The 12,500-nt window shown below is 43.6% G+C and overlaps 1 protein-coding gene across 1 annotated transcript; it reads right to left on the reverse strand.

Annotated features, from left to right (window-relative positions):
* Nucleotides 1–3,955: 3,955 nt before the first annotated feature.
* Nucleotides 3,956–8,652, reverse strand: LOC135090708 (suppressor of tumorigenicity 14 protein homolog). Its single transcript, XM_063987711.1, has 10 exons — nucleotides 8,518–8,652; nucleotides 7,867–7,947; nucleotides 7,327–7,347; nucleotides 7,060–7,161; nucleotides 6,698–6,883; nucleotides 6,361–6,507; nucleotides 5,983–6,147; nucleotides 5,685–5,840; nucleotides 5,434–5,571; nucleotides 3,956–5,243 (listed from the first exon to the last, which is right to left on the reverse strand). The coding sequence occupies exons 2-10, from the start codon at nucleotides 7,945–7,947 to the stop codon at nucleotides 4,182–4,184; spliced, it is 2,058 nt and encodes a 685-aa protein (XP_063843781.1). The 5' UTR covers nucleotides 8,518–8,652; the 3' UTR covers nucleotides 3,956–4,181.
* Between the last annotated feature and the right edge of the window lie 3,848 nt (nucleotides 8,653–12,500).

The following is a 12,500-nucleotide window of genomic DNA, read 5'->3' on the forward strand; positions in this document are numbered from 1 at the left end:
ATATGTCCAAGGCAACAGCAAAAGTTTGTGTGTAGAGAGTGTGTGTAGAGAGAGAGAGAGAGACAGAGAGAGAGAGAGAGAGAGAGAGAGAGAGAGAGAGAGAGAGAGAGAGAGAGAGAGAGAGAGAGAGAGAGAGAGAGAGAGAGAGAGAGAGAGAGAGTTACATAGAAAAAAAACAGGCCACTACAGACCTTGCGGTCCTCACGAGGTGACTTGATCTAGGATTACTAAGATGATAGTAGAAGAAAAGGACAGGAAAACAGAAGGCTTTCTCCCCACCCTCCACTCCCTGCGGCATAAGCCGTACTGGAAAACAGGTCAGAAAGAAATACCCAACGGGGTTAGAGAAAAAAAAAAATGAAGGAAATTTTATAGGAAAGAAAGAAAATAGAAAAAATGAGGTGCCCCATTTCCTGAGGGCAGGGAAGTAAATCACTAACAAACAAACGCTGTTAGCCGCTGATCGCAGCCTAAATATTTATCAAGATGGCGTTTAAAAGTCTCAACAGTGCTTCAGTCTAGCACGTCTCGAGGAAACCCATTCTATAGATTTACTACTCGATGGATGAAAATTATTTTTTGCTTTGTGAGAGTTGAAGGATTTCGCAACAATTTTGCAACCGTTTCCTCGCGTGTAATTTGAAAAGTATCGTGAAACATTTACGGCAGTCAATGTTATCAATGCCTTTGGTGATTTTAAACACCTGTATTAAGTCGCCACTTAGTCTTCTTTGTGTTAATGGGAATAGATGTAATTCTTTAAGACGCTCTTCCTATGATTTGTTTCTTACGCTTGGTATAATTTTTGTTACTCTACGCTGAACTCGTTCTAATTTATCAATGTCTTTCTGGTAGTAGGGACACCATGCTTGAACGCAAACTGAAGAGTTATACAAAGTGAGGATTGTATCCTTAGATTTATATTCAAAAGTTCTGCCGATTAAACCAATTACTTTATTCGCTTTATTTACGACCTCTGAACATTGTTGGCTAGGTTTTAAGCGACTCCATATCGTTACTCCTAAGTCAGTTTCGTTGTCAATACTTTTAAGTTGGATACCATTTAAAATATACTTTGCTTTCTCGTTTCTATGTATACCCTATATGAAGCACTTTGCACATTAAAACTCACTTGCCAGGTTTGCCCCCACTCTGTCAATCTGTCTAGACTTTTCTGCATTTCTATTACTTGTTCATTAGAGACTACGGAATTCGCTATTTTGGTGTCATCAGCAAACTTCGATATTATACTGGTAACACCCTCATCTATGTCGTTAATATAAACAAGGAAGAGAACAGGTCCTGAGACTGATCCCTGTGGCACCCCACTGTTTACGTTAGTCCATTTGTATGCTTCTCCATTTATTACTACTCCTAGTTTATGGTTGTTTAGCCAGTTTTCAACCCATCTCAACAGCTCGCCTTGGATACCGTGCGATTTTAGTTTATTCAGTAAACGTTTGTGGGGGACTTTGTCGAAGGCCTATTGAAAATCAATAGGCCACTTTACTCTCGTCGTACTGGTTCAGAATATCATAGAAGTGTAAGAGGTTCGTCAAACAAGAGCGTTTGTTGTGGAAGCCGTGTTGAGTATTTTTAAGCAAGTTGTTTTCTTCTAAGTGATTAACGAGTTTGTCTCTTATTAGTGTTTCAAGCATTTTGCATACGACTGAGGTTAAGCTAATTGGTCAGCAATTACATGGTAAAGATTTCCTGCCTTTTTTTGAAAATAGGAGTTATATTAGCAAGCTTCCATTCATCAGGCATTGTACCGGACTGCAGGGATTTATTGAACAATACGGTCAGTGGTTTAACTAATTCGGATTTCGCTCCTTTTAAGATGCTGGGCGAGATCGTGTCAGGCCCGGGTGACTTGCTTACTTTAAGTTTATCGATGCATTTTGGCACGTCACTTTCTGTTATATTGATGCTGCTTGGGACATCGTTCTTATTAATTTGGTCTGTTGGCATCGTAGGGATGTCGCTGAGGTCTTCTGTAAATACTGAGGCAAAGGAAGCGTTTAGAATGTTACTAATTTGCTCCTCGTCGTCGGTGTAATCTCCATTTACGTCAATTATGGGTCCAATAGTTGAAGTGATCACTCTCTTTTCCCTGATAAAGCTATAAAATTCCTTCTGGTTCGTTTTACTCTGGTTCGCAACATGGAACTGTGTTTGATTAATCTCTTTGCTTTATGTCTTAACTCAATGAATTTAGTGTGTTCTTAGTTATTACTGAAGGATTTTAATCTGTTATGGGCATCCTTCTTGGCGGGCTAGCATTCAGCTAGCCCGTATGTTTCACTACTTAGGCTTAACGTTTTTAGTGGGGCGACGATTTTTCATAGGTACGCACTCTTGCACTGCCTTGAAGTATCTATCCATGAAAAGTTTCCAGTGAGCATTAATATCCGTGGTGGTACGTATGTGACTCCAGTCGATTCGGTTAAGCACAGATTTCAATTTACAGAAATTTGCTTTTTTTTAGTCAGGGACTTTTCCTTGTTTATATTTGACTCGTTAGACAAAGTTTGTAATGAAGGTGATTGCACGGTGGTCAATATTACTAAACTCGCCTACATTCACATTTTCTACTAATTCATCATTCGTAGCAATCACGAGGTCAAAGACATGTCAGATTTTGCACAAACTGTGTTAGTGAACTTTTTTTAAGTTCACTTGGTGGCACTTGGCTCACGAGCCAAGTGCCTCTCACTATAGTCACCAACCAGTCTCGTCTCGAGGGCGTTTTCTTCTTCATAAAGAAGAGAGAGAGAGAGAGAGAGAGAGAGAGAGAGAGAGAGAGAGAGTCTGATTGGATTGAAATAATATTTTCAGTGTTTCGGACAGATTTGTGACACCCTTTCTTCTCAAACGTGATTCCTCAGTCCCCTTATTTCTGACGTCAGATACACTGTTGGCTGCGAATACTGATGTCTGACGCTGGGGCAGGGATCTTTTCTTTTTTTTGAGTGCCTGTACATGAAAGGTATTTCATTGGGATAATCAAGTATTTTTCACTGCAGTGTGGAGGACCGGTGCTGACACTAGCGTGGACTTAAAACATGATCTAATTACGAATCCAATAAAGTACGGTGATTTAATTACCAATTAAGTCCGGTGATGAGAGTCCAGGATACATTCACTGTCGCTAGGGGGAGGACGGCACCAGTGCTCGGCCATGCTACGAGTACCTCGCTCTTCCCTCCAAGATGAATTTTGTTAAAGCTATTGTTTTCTCCATAACGTACAGGTCTGCCTATATTACAATACCCAACGCACGAACAGTTACCAGATCCCATTCGAGTACACAAAGTTGCAGTGGGAATGGTCGGTATAAACGGAGGTGACGCGATAAGCGGAAAAACGACAACAATCCATTGCAATATCCTGACTTGCTGGTTTTATGGCGAGATAATGTTTTCCTCTCTGTATATTCCAACAGTGGCTCAGGGAAGCAAGAATTCTGGCACTATTCTCAGACCCATAGACAGGATAGTCCTTGCTGTCGGTCTTGAGTGAAATATCAGCAGAAACATATTCCTGGCTTTGACGGCAAACCGGCGGCCAGCTCATGTCTGCAGCTGGATACTGAACGCCGTGAACTGTCCAACCTAACCGTCCACGCGGCAATGTGAGTAACACTACTAGCATACCCAACAGACTCTATCCAATGAAGACGTATCCTGCGGTCTTATGCTGGTGTGAAGCCTACTGGAAACTACCACGTCTGGGCGACGAGAGGTGCACGGCAGTGTGGCCAGGCCTGTACCAGCGTGGCATAATAATACGTGACTTTCAGACTTAGTCATTTATGTAAGAGTGTACCGAGACGAAATTGCCGAGTGGATTTGTGCAGTATATATGATGTGGATCTATTCCAGTCTGGGTATATACAATCTCAGTTCAATTGCGTATACTTGTATTCAAACTGGGATTAAAGTAAAATCTTGTGTATGAAGTAACAGACGATTTTATTTCCTGAAGGTTTAATTAAAAGATTCTACATAAATCAGTGACTCGGCAATCCGCCAGCGAACAGTTCCTGCCCAGGACTGTTTCTAAATATTTCTTACTGACGCAAGTATTACAAACAACATATCACAGAATGCATTTTGGGTACTGCCTTAGAAAAGTTAAGAGCTAGTTAAAATCAGTTCTTCCGCGGCGACATGCAGAGCTCATTTGGCGTAAGGTCCTGCGTTGTGCTGCTGTTGCTGCTCGGGTGTGGCCTGCATGATGCCGTACACCCAGTCAATGAAGTAAGGTACGTTCACGTACACGCCAGGGTTGCCCTCGATGCCGCAACCAATGCCCCACGCTGTTATGCCGTAAATCTCGTACTGGCCAGTGGTGGGGTTCCTGCACATGAGGGGGCCGCCGCCGTCCCCAGTGCACGCGTCCTGGCCGGCCTCGCCTCCAGCACACACGAAAGACTTATCCAGTATGAAGAATTTTCCCAGCCTGGTTTTTCTCAGCAATTCTTGGCACTGGTCAGAGGGAACCACCGGGAGGGCAACTTTCTTCATAATGACCTGGAATTTGCCGCCATCGAAGGCATCTTTGCCCCATCCAGTGGCAATGCACTCTGTGCCATACGCGTGGACTCTGTCCGGAGGAGGGAGACAGACTCTGTTGATGTGGTACCGGTAGGTGATTGGTGTGGTCAGTTCTAGCACAGCCACATCATTGTGCAAGTTCTTCGGATTGAAGTCAGGATGTATTTCGATCCTGGCCAGATCGTAATCTTCATAAGGGTACAGAGTGTCAAACACGTCCACCTGGTACTCTCCAAGGCGCACCCTCAGCTCGTAGGGAGTGTAACCATTCACGCAGTGCGCTGCAGTGAGAATCCAACGGTCGTCGATCACCGAAGCTCCGCACTTGTAGGTCTGGTTCCTGAAGAAGACGATAGCCATCCACGGGAACTCTGCAAACCGAGCTTGTCTGTTAGCAAGGTTAGTGTTTTTGATGCGGGTGTCGATTTCGGGACTTCCCACGCCGCACTCCAGGCTGGGGACTCCGGGATCTGTGATGATGTTAGCGCAGCAGACTCCGGGGTCGGAATATCCAGTACCACTGAGGCGACAGTGGGTGCGCACGTCAGTGGTCTGGATGCTGCTGCCCTGGCACAGAACCTCCGGCAAGCACACAGAGTCACTGGGACACACGTCCAGGATAATCTGGGGCTCAGACTTCTTGGTGCAGCACACGCCCACCAGTTCGGGGTTCAGCTGACAGCTCTGCAAGAAACGGCAAATTTAAGGAAATTTTCCTTAAAATATGTACTTTTAGTGTTGCAAATTATCTACAAGATGATGGAACATATTTGTTTGGCAATCTTGCAACACTGCGCAACGTTGCGAAATTAAGAAGTGTGACCGACGAAACATTGGCATGATGCATTAGTCCCAATTAAAGACAGGCTCTTACTGGCTTATCAGTGAGGACGGCTGGGGTCTCTGCGCACTGGTGGGCCAGATTACATGTGTGGTCGGCGGGACAAGTGAGGAGAGGCGTCTGCAGACAGCATTCACCCACGGCGCCACTGCCCTCAGTGCGGTAACAAGTCTGCCAAGTAAGCACCACACCGTCATGTCTCCTGGTGTTCCCGTATAGTAAAAAAACAACAGATAATACCACAAGGACTGGCCGCAAACAAATACCGGCATGTCATGGCTTACCTCTGTGTAACCGTTGGGGGCTGAGAGGGAGTCCGATGCGCAGTACCCAGTGGGGGTGCAAACAGCATTGGGCTGCGAGCACTGCTCCACAGGGGGTTCCACGGGTGGGGGCTCGTTACAGCAAACGCCCGTCGCGCCACCACCCAGGTCACACCTCTGCCAGCAGAACGAAATGCAGGTTAGGAGTCAAAGAGCACAGCCATTCACAGGCAAACAACACCATCTATCATGTGTGCCCGTCACACCTAAATAAACCATCGGCAACATCAAAATAAAATAGTTACGCAGAAATACTTACGTCAAGGATCCTAACATCAAGGTTTCCGGCACCGTCAGTAATCACGTTGCCTTGCTCATTGCACTGCTGCCGAGTCACGCACACACGGCCACGAGAGCACTGCGTCTGCACTGGCGGGGAGCAGCACACGCCATCCAGGCCGGACGCCGCGTCCACGTAACAGCTCTGTGCGACAGAGGACAGTCAGCACCATGACCAAGTCTCAGCATCAGACAGAACAAGTACTAAAAATTAAATATATCCAATAGTCATCCTATCTCTTGGATTCCTCGATTTGGATTTTAACTCTGGTAACGGGATCAAGGTACAATACACCGATAACTATCCGACACCACGACGCAGTGTGCCGAGCAGGGGCTGCACACGGCTGCTACTTACCACGGTGTCGTCGTACGTGCCGGTGCTCACGTCACACTCATAGGAGAGGCGGCAGGTCTGCTCGGGAGAAGGGCAGGTGACCAGAGGCAGCGGGCCAGGTCGCTTGCAACACTCTGCCTCTACACCTTTGTAATCGGGATTCACACACTGTCGGAGGATCGTCAGTCACTCATGACATAAGGTTCTTCTGTTCAAAGTATTGCTTCAAGTTACCAAGAATAGCTGCGACGATTTTTTTTCTTTAATACTGTTCCGCTAGCGTTACAGGTAAGAATATACGAGTAATGAGATAAAATAAAAATTTACGAGTAATACAATAAAATAAAATCAAACTTACCGCCGAGCCTCCGATACGCAGGTTGATGAGGCCAATGCCAGAGGTGTTTATTTCGCCATTGATGCACTGCGCCTTCTGTACACACAGGTGATGGAGAGGACACTGGACCTGAGGCTCAGCGGGCACGTAGTCAGGGTCAACGCAGCACAGTCTCCCTACACTCTCACACGGGCGGGCGTCGGTGATCTGAGGAAAGGAAGATGGTGTTATGAAGGAGGAAGAATGACGCTGGCAAGTGGAAGTAAGTTACGTTTCAATTAGATCTTTCGTGTTGATAATTGCATGATGTATTGCAAATGTGATAAATAAAATGAGGTGGATTCTGTGAGCAGGCAGAGCGCAGTGCACCCTGAGGCACTCACGTTGCTGGGGATGGGGGCGGGTGTGCGGGGGTCGATCAGACCGATACCGCCCGTGTTGAGGGAACCCTCGTAGCAATAAGCCCAGTACACGCACCTCTCATTCTGGATAACAAAATAAAAGCATGGTATTCAATATAATAGAATTACGGTTTTACCAAACTACATTAAAAAAAAAAAAAAACTTCCTTCTGGACAAAGCTCTGAGACTTTCTATGTAAAGCTGATTTGAGAATAACATGGGAAAAAAATAATTGTACAGCTACTTACCGGAGCACAGGTGAAGTACTCCTGGAAAAAAAAAAAAAAAGTTGATTACAAAAATCCTGATTGGCATCCACAGTAATGTTGTGGGGAGACAATTGCTTGCCAGGCATCCACAGTAATGTTATGGGGGACAATTGCTTGCCAGGCATCCACAGTAATGTTATGGGGGACAATTACTTGCCAGGCATCCACAGTAATGTTATGGGGGACAATTACTTGCCAGGCATCCACAGTAATGTTATGGGGGACAATTGCTCGCCAGGCATCCACAGTAATGTTATGGGGAACAATTACTTGCCAGGCATCCACAGTAATGTTATGGGGAACAATTACTTGCCAGGCATCCACAGTAATGTTATGGGGAACAATTACTTGCCAGGCATCCACAGTAATGTTATGGGGGACAATTGCTTGCCAGGCATCCACAGTAATGTTATGGGGGACAATTACTGGTCACACTGTTTCATACATGTCTGCAACACCACGACGATCACTGCAAACATTAACATGTGCAGCTTTCTCTCCATCTGCTGCCAAACTTACTTGGTGCTGCTGCTGCTGGGATTGGGCCCATGCTCCCCCTGCCACCACCAGCACCGTCAGTAGCAGCCCACTGGTTCTCATCTGTCGGTGAACAAGCGTATTAGGAAGACAGACATTCGAGTGGCTTAGCGGCATTTACAAGATCCTTATTCACGTCCCTGGACTGAAGCTCGCATCAGTGATTCGGCAGATTCATACTCATACTTAATCAGGAAGTAGAGTCTCGCACGTATAAAAATACATCTAAAAAAAAAAAAAACCTATCTGTTATTGTTTGCTTCCCGGTGCCGTTAATTCTGAGAAACGGTTGATAAGTATTGGAACACACGCACACACGCATACACTAGGCTGGTTAGAAACTAATATTAAATAGGGAATGATATGGTTCCCATTTAAACAGAAGCTTTGCTACAACCCAGTCAACCAGTGCGTCTTGTAATGCCTTAGAGAACCACCACCAATGGAACAACTAACAACTCTGCAAGCCGTGAAATATACAGAACAAAGGCTAGTGCGTCCAGTCAGAACACCCGCCCACCTTCCAGACTGCTGCTGAGAGAAGAACTGCGGGAGGCGGCAGCACACGAGGGCTTATATTAGTGTTGGAGCCTAGACCACTCACCACTCGCCCTTCCCCACGCCGCCCCTCACCTGTCGCCACGCTCCTCCCTCGTCTCCCCTCCCTTGTCCAGCTCCTGCTCGTTCTCCCCAGCGGGTTTTCCCGGGATGTGTTGCCACCACCTGCCGGAGGCTCTGAAGGGCGGAGCATTTACTGCGTTCATGCTTCGAGTCCCAAGGTGTGTTTATTCATCGTTTTTGCCCACACGGGTGACTCAAGTTTACTACTGTAGTCGTCCAACGCGGGTTTGCTGTATTATTTATCTTCGTTTTCCTCCTCTCCTCCTTTCTCTTAGTGGAGCGAGATTTTGTGGATTGATTGAATGTGTGTGTGTGTGTGTGTGTGTGTGTTGTCAAGGCTCCTGCTACTACCTGGCTGTCCTCTCACGTGTGGGAACCCCGGAATAACTCATGCTCCCTCACACTCACTTCCAGGCACTCATCTTCTGCGTTCACTTTACCTAACATAACAGCTGAATTGAACGTTTCCAGTTGAAGATGTAGAGCAAAATCAAATGATCTTGTGTGTGTGTATGTGTGCGTGTGTGTGTGTATTCTTTTATGTTCTCCTATTCTTTCTCGATGTTCAGGTTATTTACACATTTATCAATTACTTGGGTTGATAATCATGTTGGGAGTACCAGATTCCTCTCCTGTGATGTTCGGTTTCATTTTCTAGCACAGTTTTGTGTCTGAGGTAAGCTTACAGAGGGACCCGTGTTGAGTCATTTGAATGAAGCAAAGGTCACGGCCGTTTTCTTTTGAGATCCACTTTCTCCTTTTACATTTTTTTTTCCTACATTATCCTCGTTATTACACAAATTTAGCTTTTTATATCCAGTGTTTATCGATCATGTTTTTTTTTCTACTCGTGTACATGAGTAGCTCTTCCTAAGTAAAGGTGAGAATATGTTATAGTGGCAAATATTAATACGTACTTCCTAATTTCGCACAATGTCATGAACTTTGCTTATCGCATGACTAAACCTTGTGTGGAGACGACTCTTCTCTATTTTAATGACTTAATAATAACCAATAGTTAACATATGCCCAAGGTTGTCCAGGGAAGTGTGTGTGTGTGTGTGTGTGTGTGTATGAAAGGCTATGAGGTCAGTGAACTACCCTCAAGACAAACACACCCACTACCCCACTGTTTGGGTCGTCACAAGCCACTACCTCCCACCTCTCCCCACCCCTTCGTCTTCTTCCCTCCCTCTTCACCTCTTTTCGTCTCTCTTCGCCGTGTATGCCCTTCCTCCTCCCTCATCTTCCCTCGTCACCCTGTTCTCATTCTTATCCCCTTCTGTTCCACCGTCGCCGCCATCACTACCAGAATACGCCTTTTTTTAGAGTCAAATCTCACTAACTTCTAAACGAATAAGTAATATATATATATATATATATATATATATATATATATATATATATATATATATATATATATATATATATATATATATATATATATATATGATTTTTTTTTTTTAAGATTGAGGATTTCTTATAAAGGGATTCGTATCATAATACAACCACGTGGTGCATGACTCCATGAATATTTGCATTCGTATGAAGGGATTGGCAATGGACACATACATACATAAATATATACATACATACATATAGATAGATTGATAGATAGGTAGATAGTAGAGAGAGAGAGAGAGAGAGAGAGAGAGAGAGAGAGATACTTGTGTAGTTAGTTAATTGGTTAGTAAGTTTGTTTGATTTGTTTGTGAGTTGAATACATACATAAATACGTACATACATATCTACATACATACATACCTACATGCATACATACATACATACATGCATACATACATACATACATACATACATACATACATACATACATACATACATACGTACTTACATACATACGTACTTACATACATATGTAAATACATTCATAGTGCATACATACATGAGTAGAAAGACAAATTAAAAGACATTTCATTAACACACCCAAGGAAAAGGAACCTTGTGAAAATTTTACATTGGTCCTGCAAATAGAATTACATGAGTAGATGAGTACACACACACACACACACACACACACACACACACACACACACACGCAGGCAGGCACACGAGCGGACACAGTAGGTTGTCAAAGGTCAGCCTAACACTGTCTGACCTAAAACAACTTTGAAGAACAAGAGCTATCATCATCATCATCATCATCATTACCATTTTGTTTCTCGTCCTTATTACGGAGTTTGATGTTAAGAAAAATTTGCATCTTATATTTGTCCCTCGGGCCGATGGCAATCACTGGTCTTCCTCACCTCTGACGCGCTGCTGCTGCTGGTGGTGGTGGTGGTGGTGGTGTATATAGTACATAGTTGGTTGTATTTTCGCTCGTTTTCTTTTTTTTTTTTTTGTGTGTGTGTGTAAGTATATGTCTGCCTCTCTTTGTATACGATAATGCTAAATATATTTCTTGCTTTTACGTCGCTATTGTTTTACCTGTAATGTTATATTCGAGTTATAATAACTGTGTTTTCCTCTTGTAATATTATGATGTAGGCTTTTCAAAATTACTTTTTTTTTTTTTCTCTCTGTTTTGCGTTATTTTGTCTGAAATTTCTTGAATATGTCACGGGTCTAATTTTTCTTTTATCAATTTCTCTTTTCATATAAATATCATATGCATAGTTTCAGACTCATCTTATCCTGCATAGCTGTTTATATCTTGTACTTTCAAGGTCATCATGCAGGCCAGTGTCAGTCAGATAACGCTCAACGTACTGCACAGTGTGTGATAACCTCTGCCCTGTGGAAATAAGTGAATGTCGATCTCCCTCTTCTTTCTGTTAAGCTTATGTGGTTTAGTCCCTCTCCCTTCACATGACTGAGGAACAACACGAGTATATTATAAGTAAAAGGAACAAAAAAAAAAAAAAAACGTGCGGATCTCTTGCTGCGCATTGCCTAATATTCGTGGAAATTTACCTGGTACCTTTTTATCATGACGTTACCACCACAGAGGGAGAAAAAAAAGATCAACACTAGCAATATGATATAATGCACCCATCCCTTCCTCCTTCTGCTCATCCTCCTCCCTCTCTCTCTCTCCCTCCGAATCATTTTGTGATCATGTTCGGATTTTAAATATTGATGAACAGCTCTTGAGAAACACGTGTTAGCTAAGTGAACCAAGTACTGCGGGGTGTTATTTTGCAATGGCACAGAGAAACCCAGAGAGTATGTAGGTCTCAAGATAAGCTAGAAGAAAATGAAGGCGATGTTCAACAATTAAAGACTAGAACTTGAAATAGAAATAAAAAAACTAAATACTTGAGAAAGTGTCCATGAATCTCTCTCTCTCTCTCTCTCTCTCTCTCTCTCTCTCTCTCTCTCTCTCTCTCTCTCTCTCTCTCTCTCTCTCTCTCTCTCTCGTTCTTGCACTTCAGTTCCTTTCTTCGCCTCCGTATCACATATATCCATAAAAAGCAAGAATTTTGAAGAGAATCAGATGTGACCTTGAGAAAGATAAATGAGTAACAAAACCAGCTTGAATGATATAAGGGACGCATGCACTTCTTTGGTACCTGACCTGTTGTATAGCATCTTTTATGAGGCTCACGAAGGGATGCACGAGTTTTCCAAAGAGAGTAGGTGGAGAAGGAAGAGGAGGACGAGGAAGAGGAAGAAAGATGAAGAGTAACAAAAGTGCAAGAGAAGGAGAGAAAATTAGTAACAGAATAGTAGTAGTAGTAGTAGAGGTAGTAGTAGTAGTAGTAGTAGTAGTAGTAGTAGTAGTAGTAGTAGTAGTAGTAGTAGTAGTAGTAGTAGTTGTAGCAAGGAGAGAGAGAGAGAGAGAGAGAGAGAGCAACAACAACAACAACAACAACAACAACAACAACAACAACAACAACAACAACAACAACAACAAAATAGTTAAGATAGTAGTAGTAGAATGAGAAGTAGGAGGAGGAGGAGGAGGAGGAGGAGGGAGGATGGACAAGGAGAGATGGACAGGTGGAGGAGGAGAAGAGGGAAACCTGACATTA

The sequence above is a fragment of the Scylla paramamosain genome, chromosome 35 (genome assembly GCF_035594125.1).
Source record: "Scylla paramamosain isolate STU-SP2022 chromosome 35, ASM3559412v1, whole genome shotgun sequence".
In the NCBI taxonomy this organism is placed as follows: Eukaryota; Metazoa; Arthropoda; class Malacostraca; order Decapoda; family Portunidae; genus Scylla; species Scylla paramamosain.

Coding starts and splice junctions, on each gene's coding strand:
- LOC135090708 (XM_063987711.1), bottom strand. CDS start 7,947: ATGAGAACCAGTGGGCTGCTACTGACGGTGCTGGTGGTGGCAGGGGGA. Junction 7,348..7,866: donor CCCAGCAGCAGCAGCACCAA/GTAAGTTTGGCA, acceptor TTTTTTTTCCAG/GAGTACTTCACCTGTGCTCC. Junction 6,508..6,697: donor TGCGTATCGGAGGCTCGGCG/GTAAGTTTGATT, acceptor ATCCTCCGACAG/TGTGTGAATCCCGATTACAA.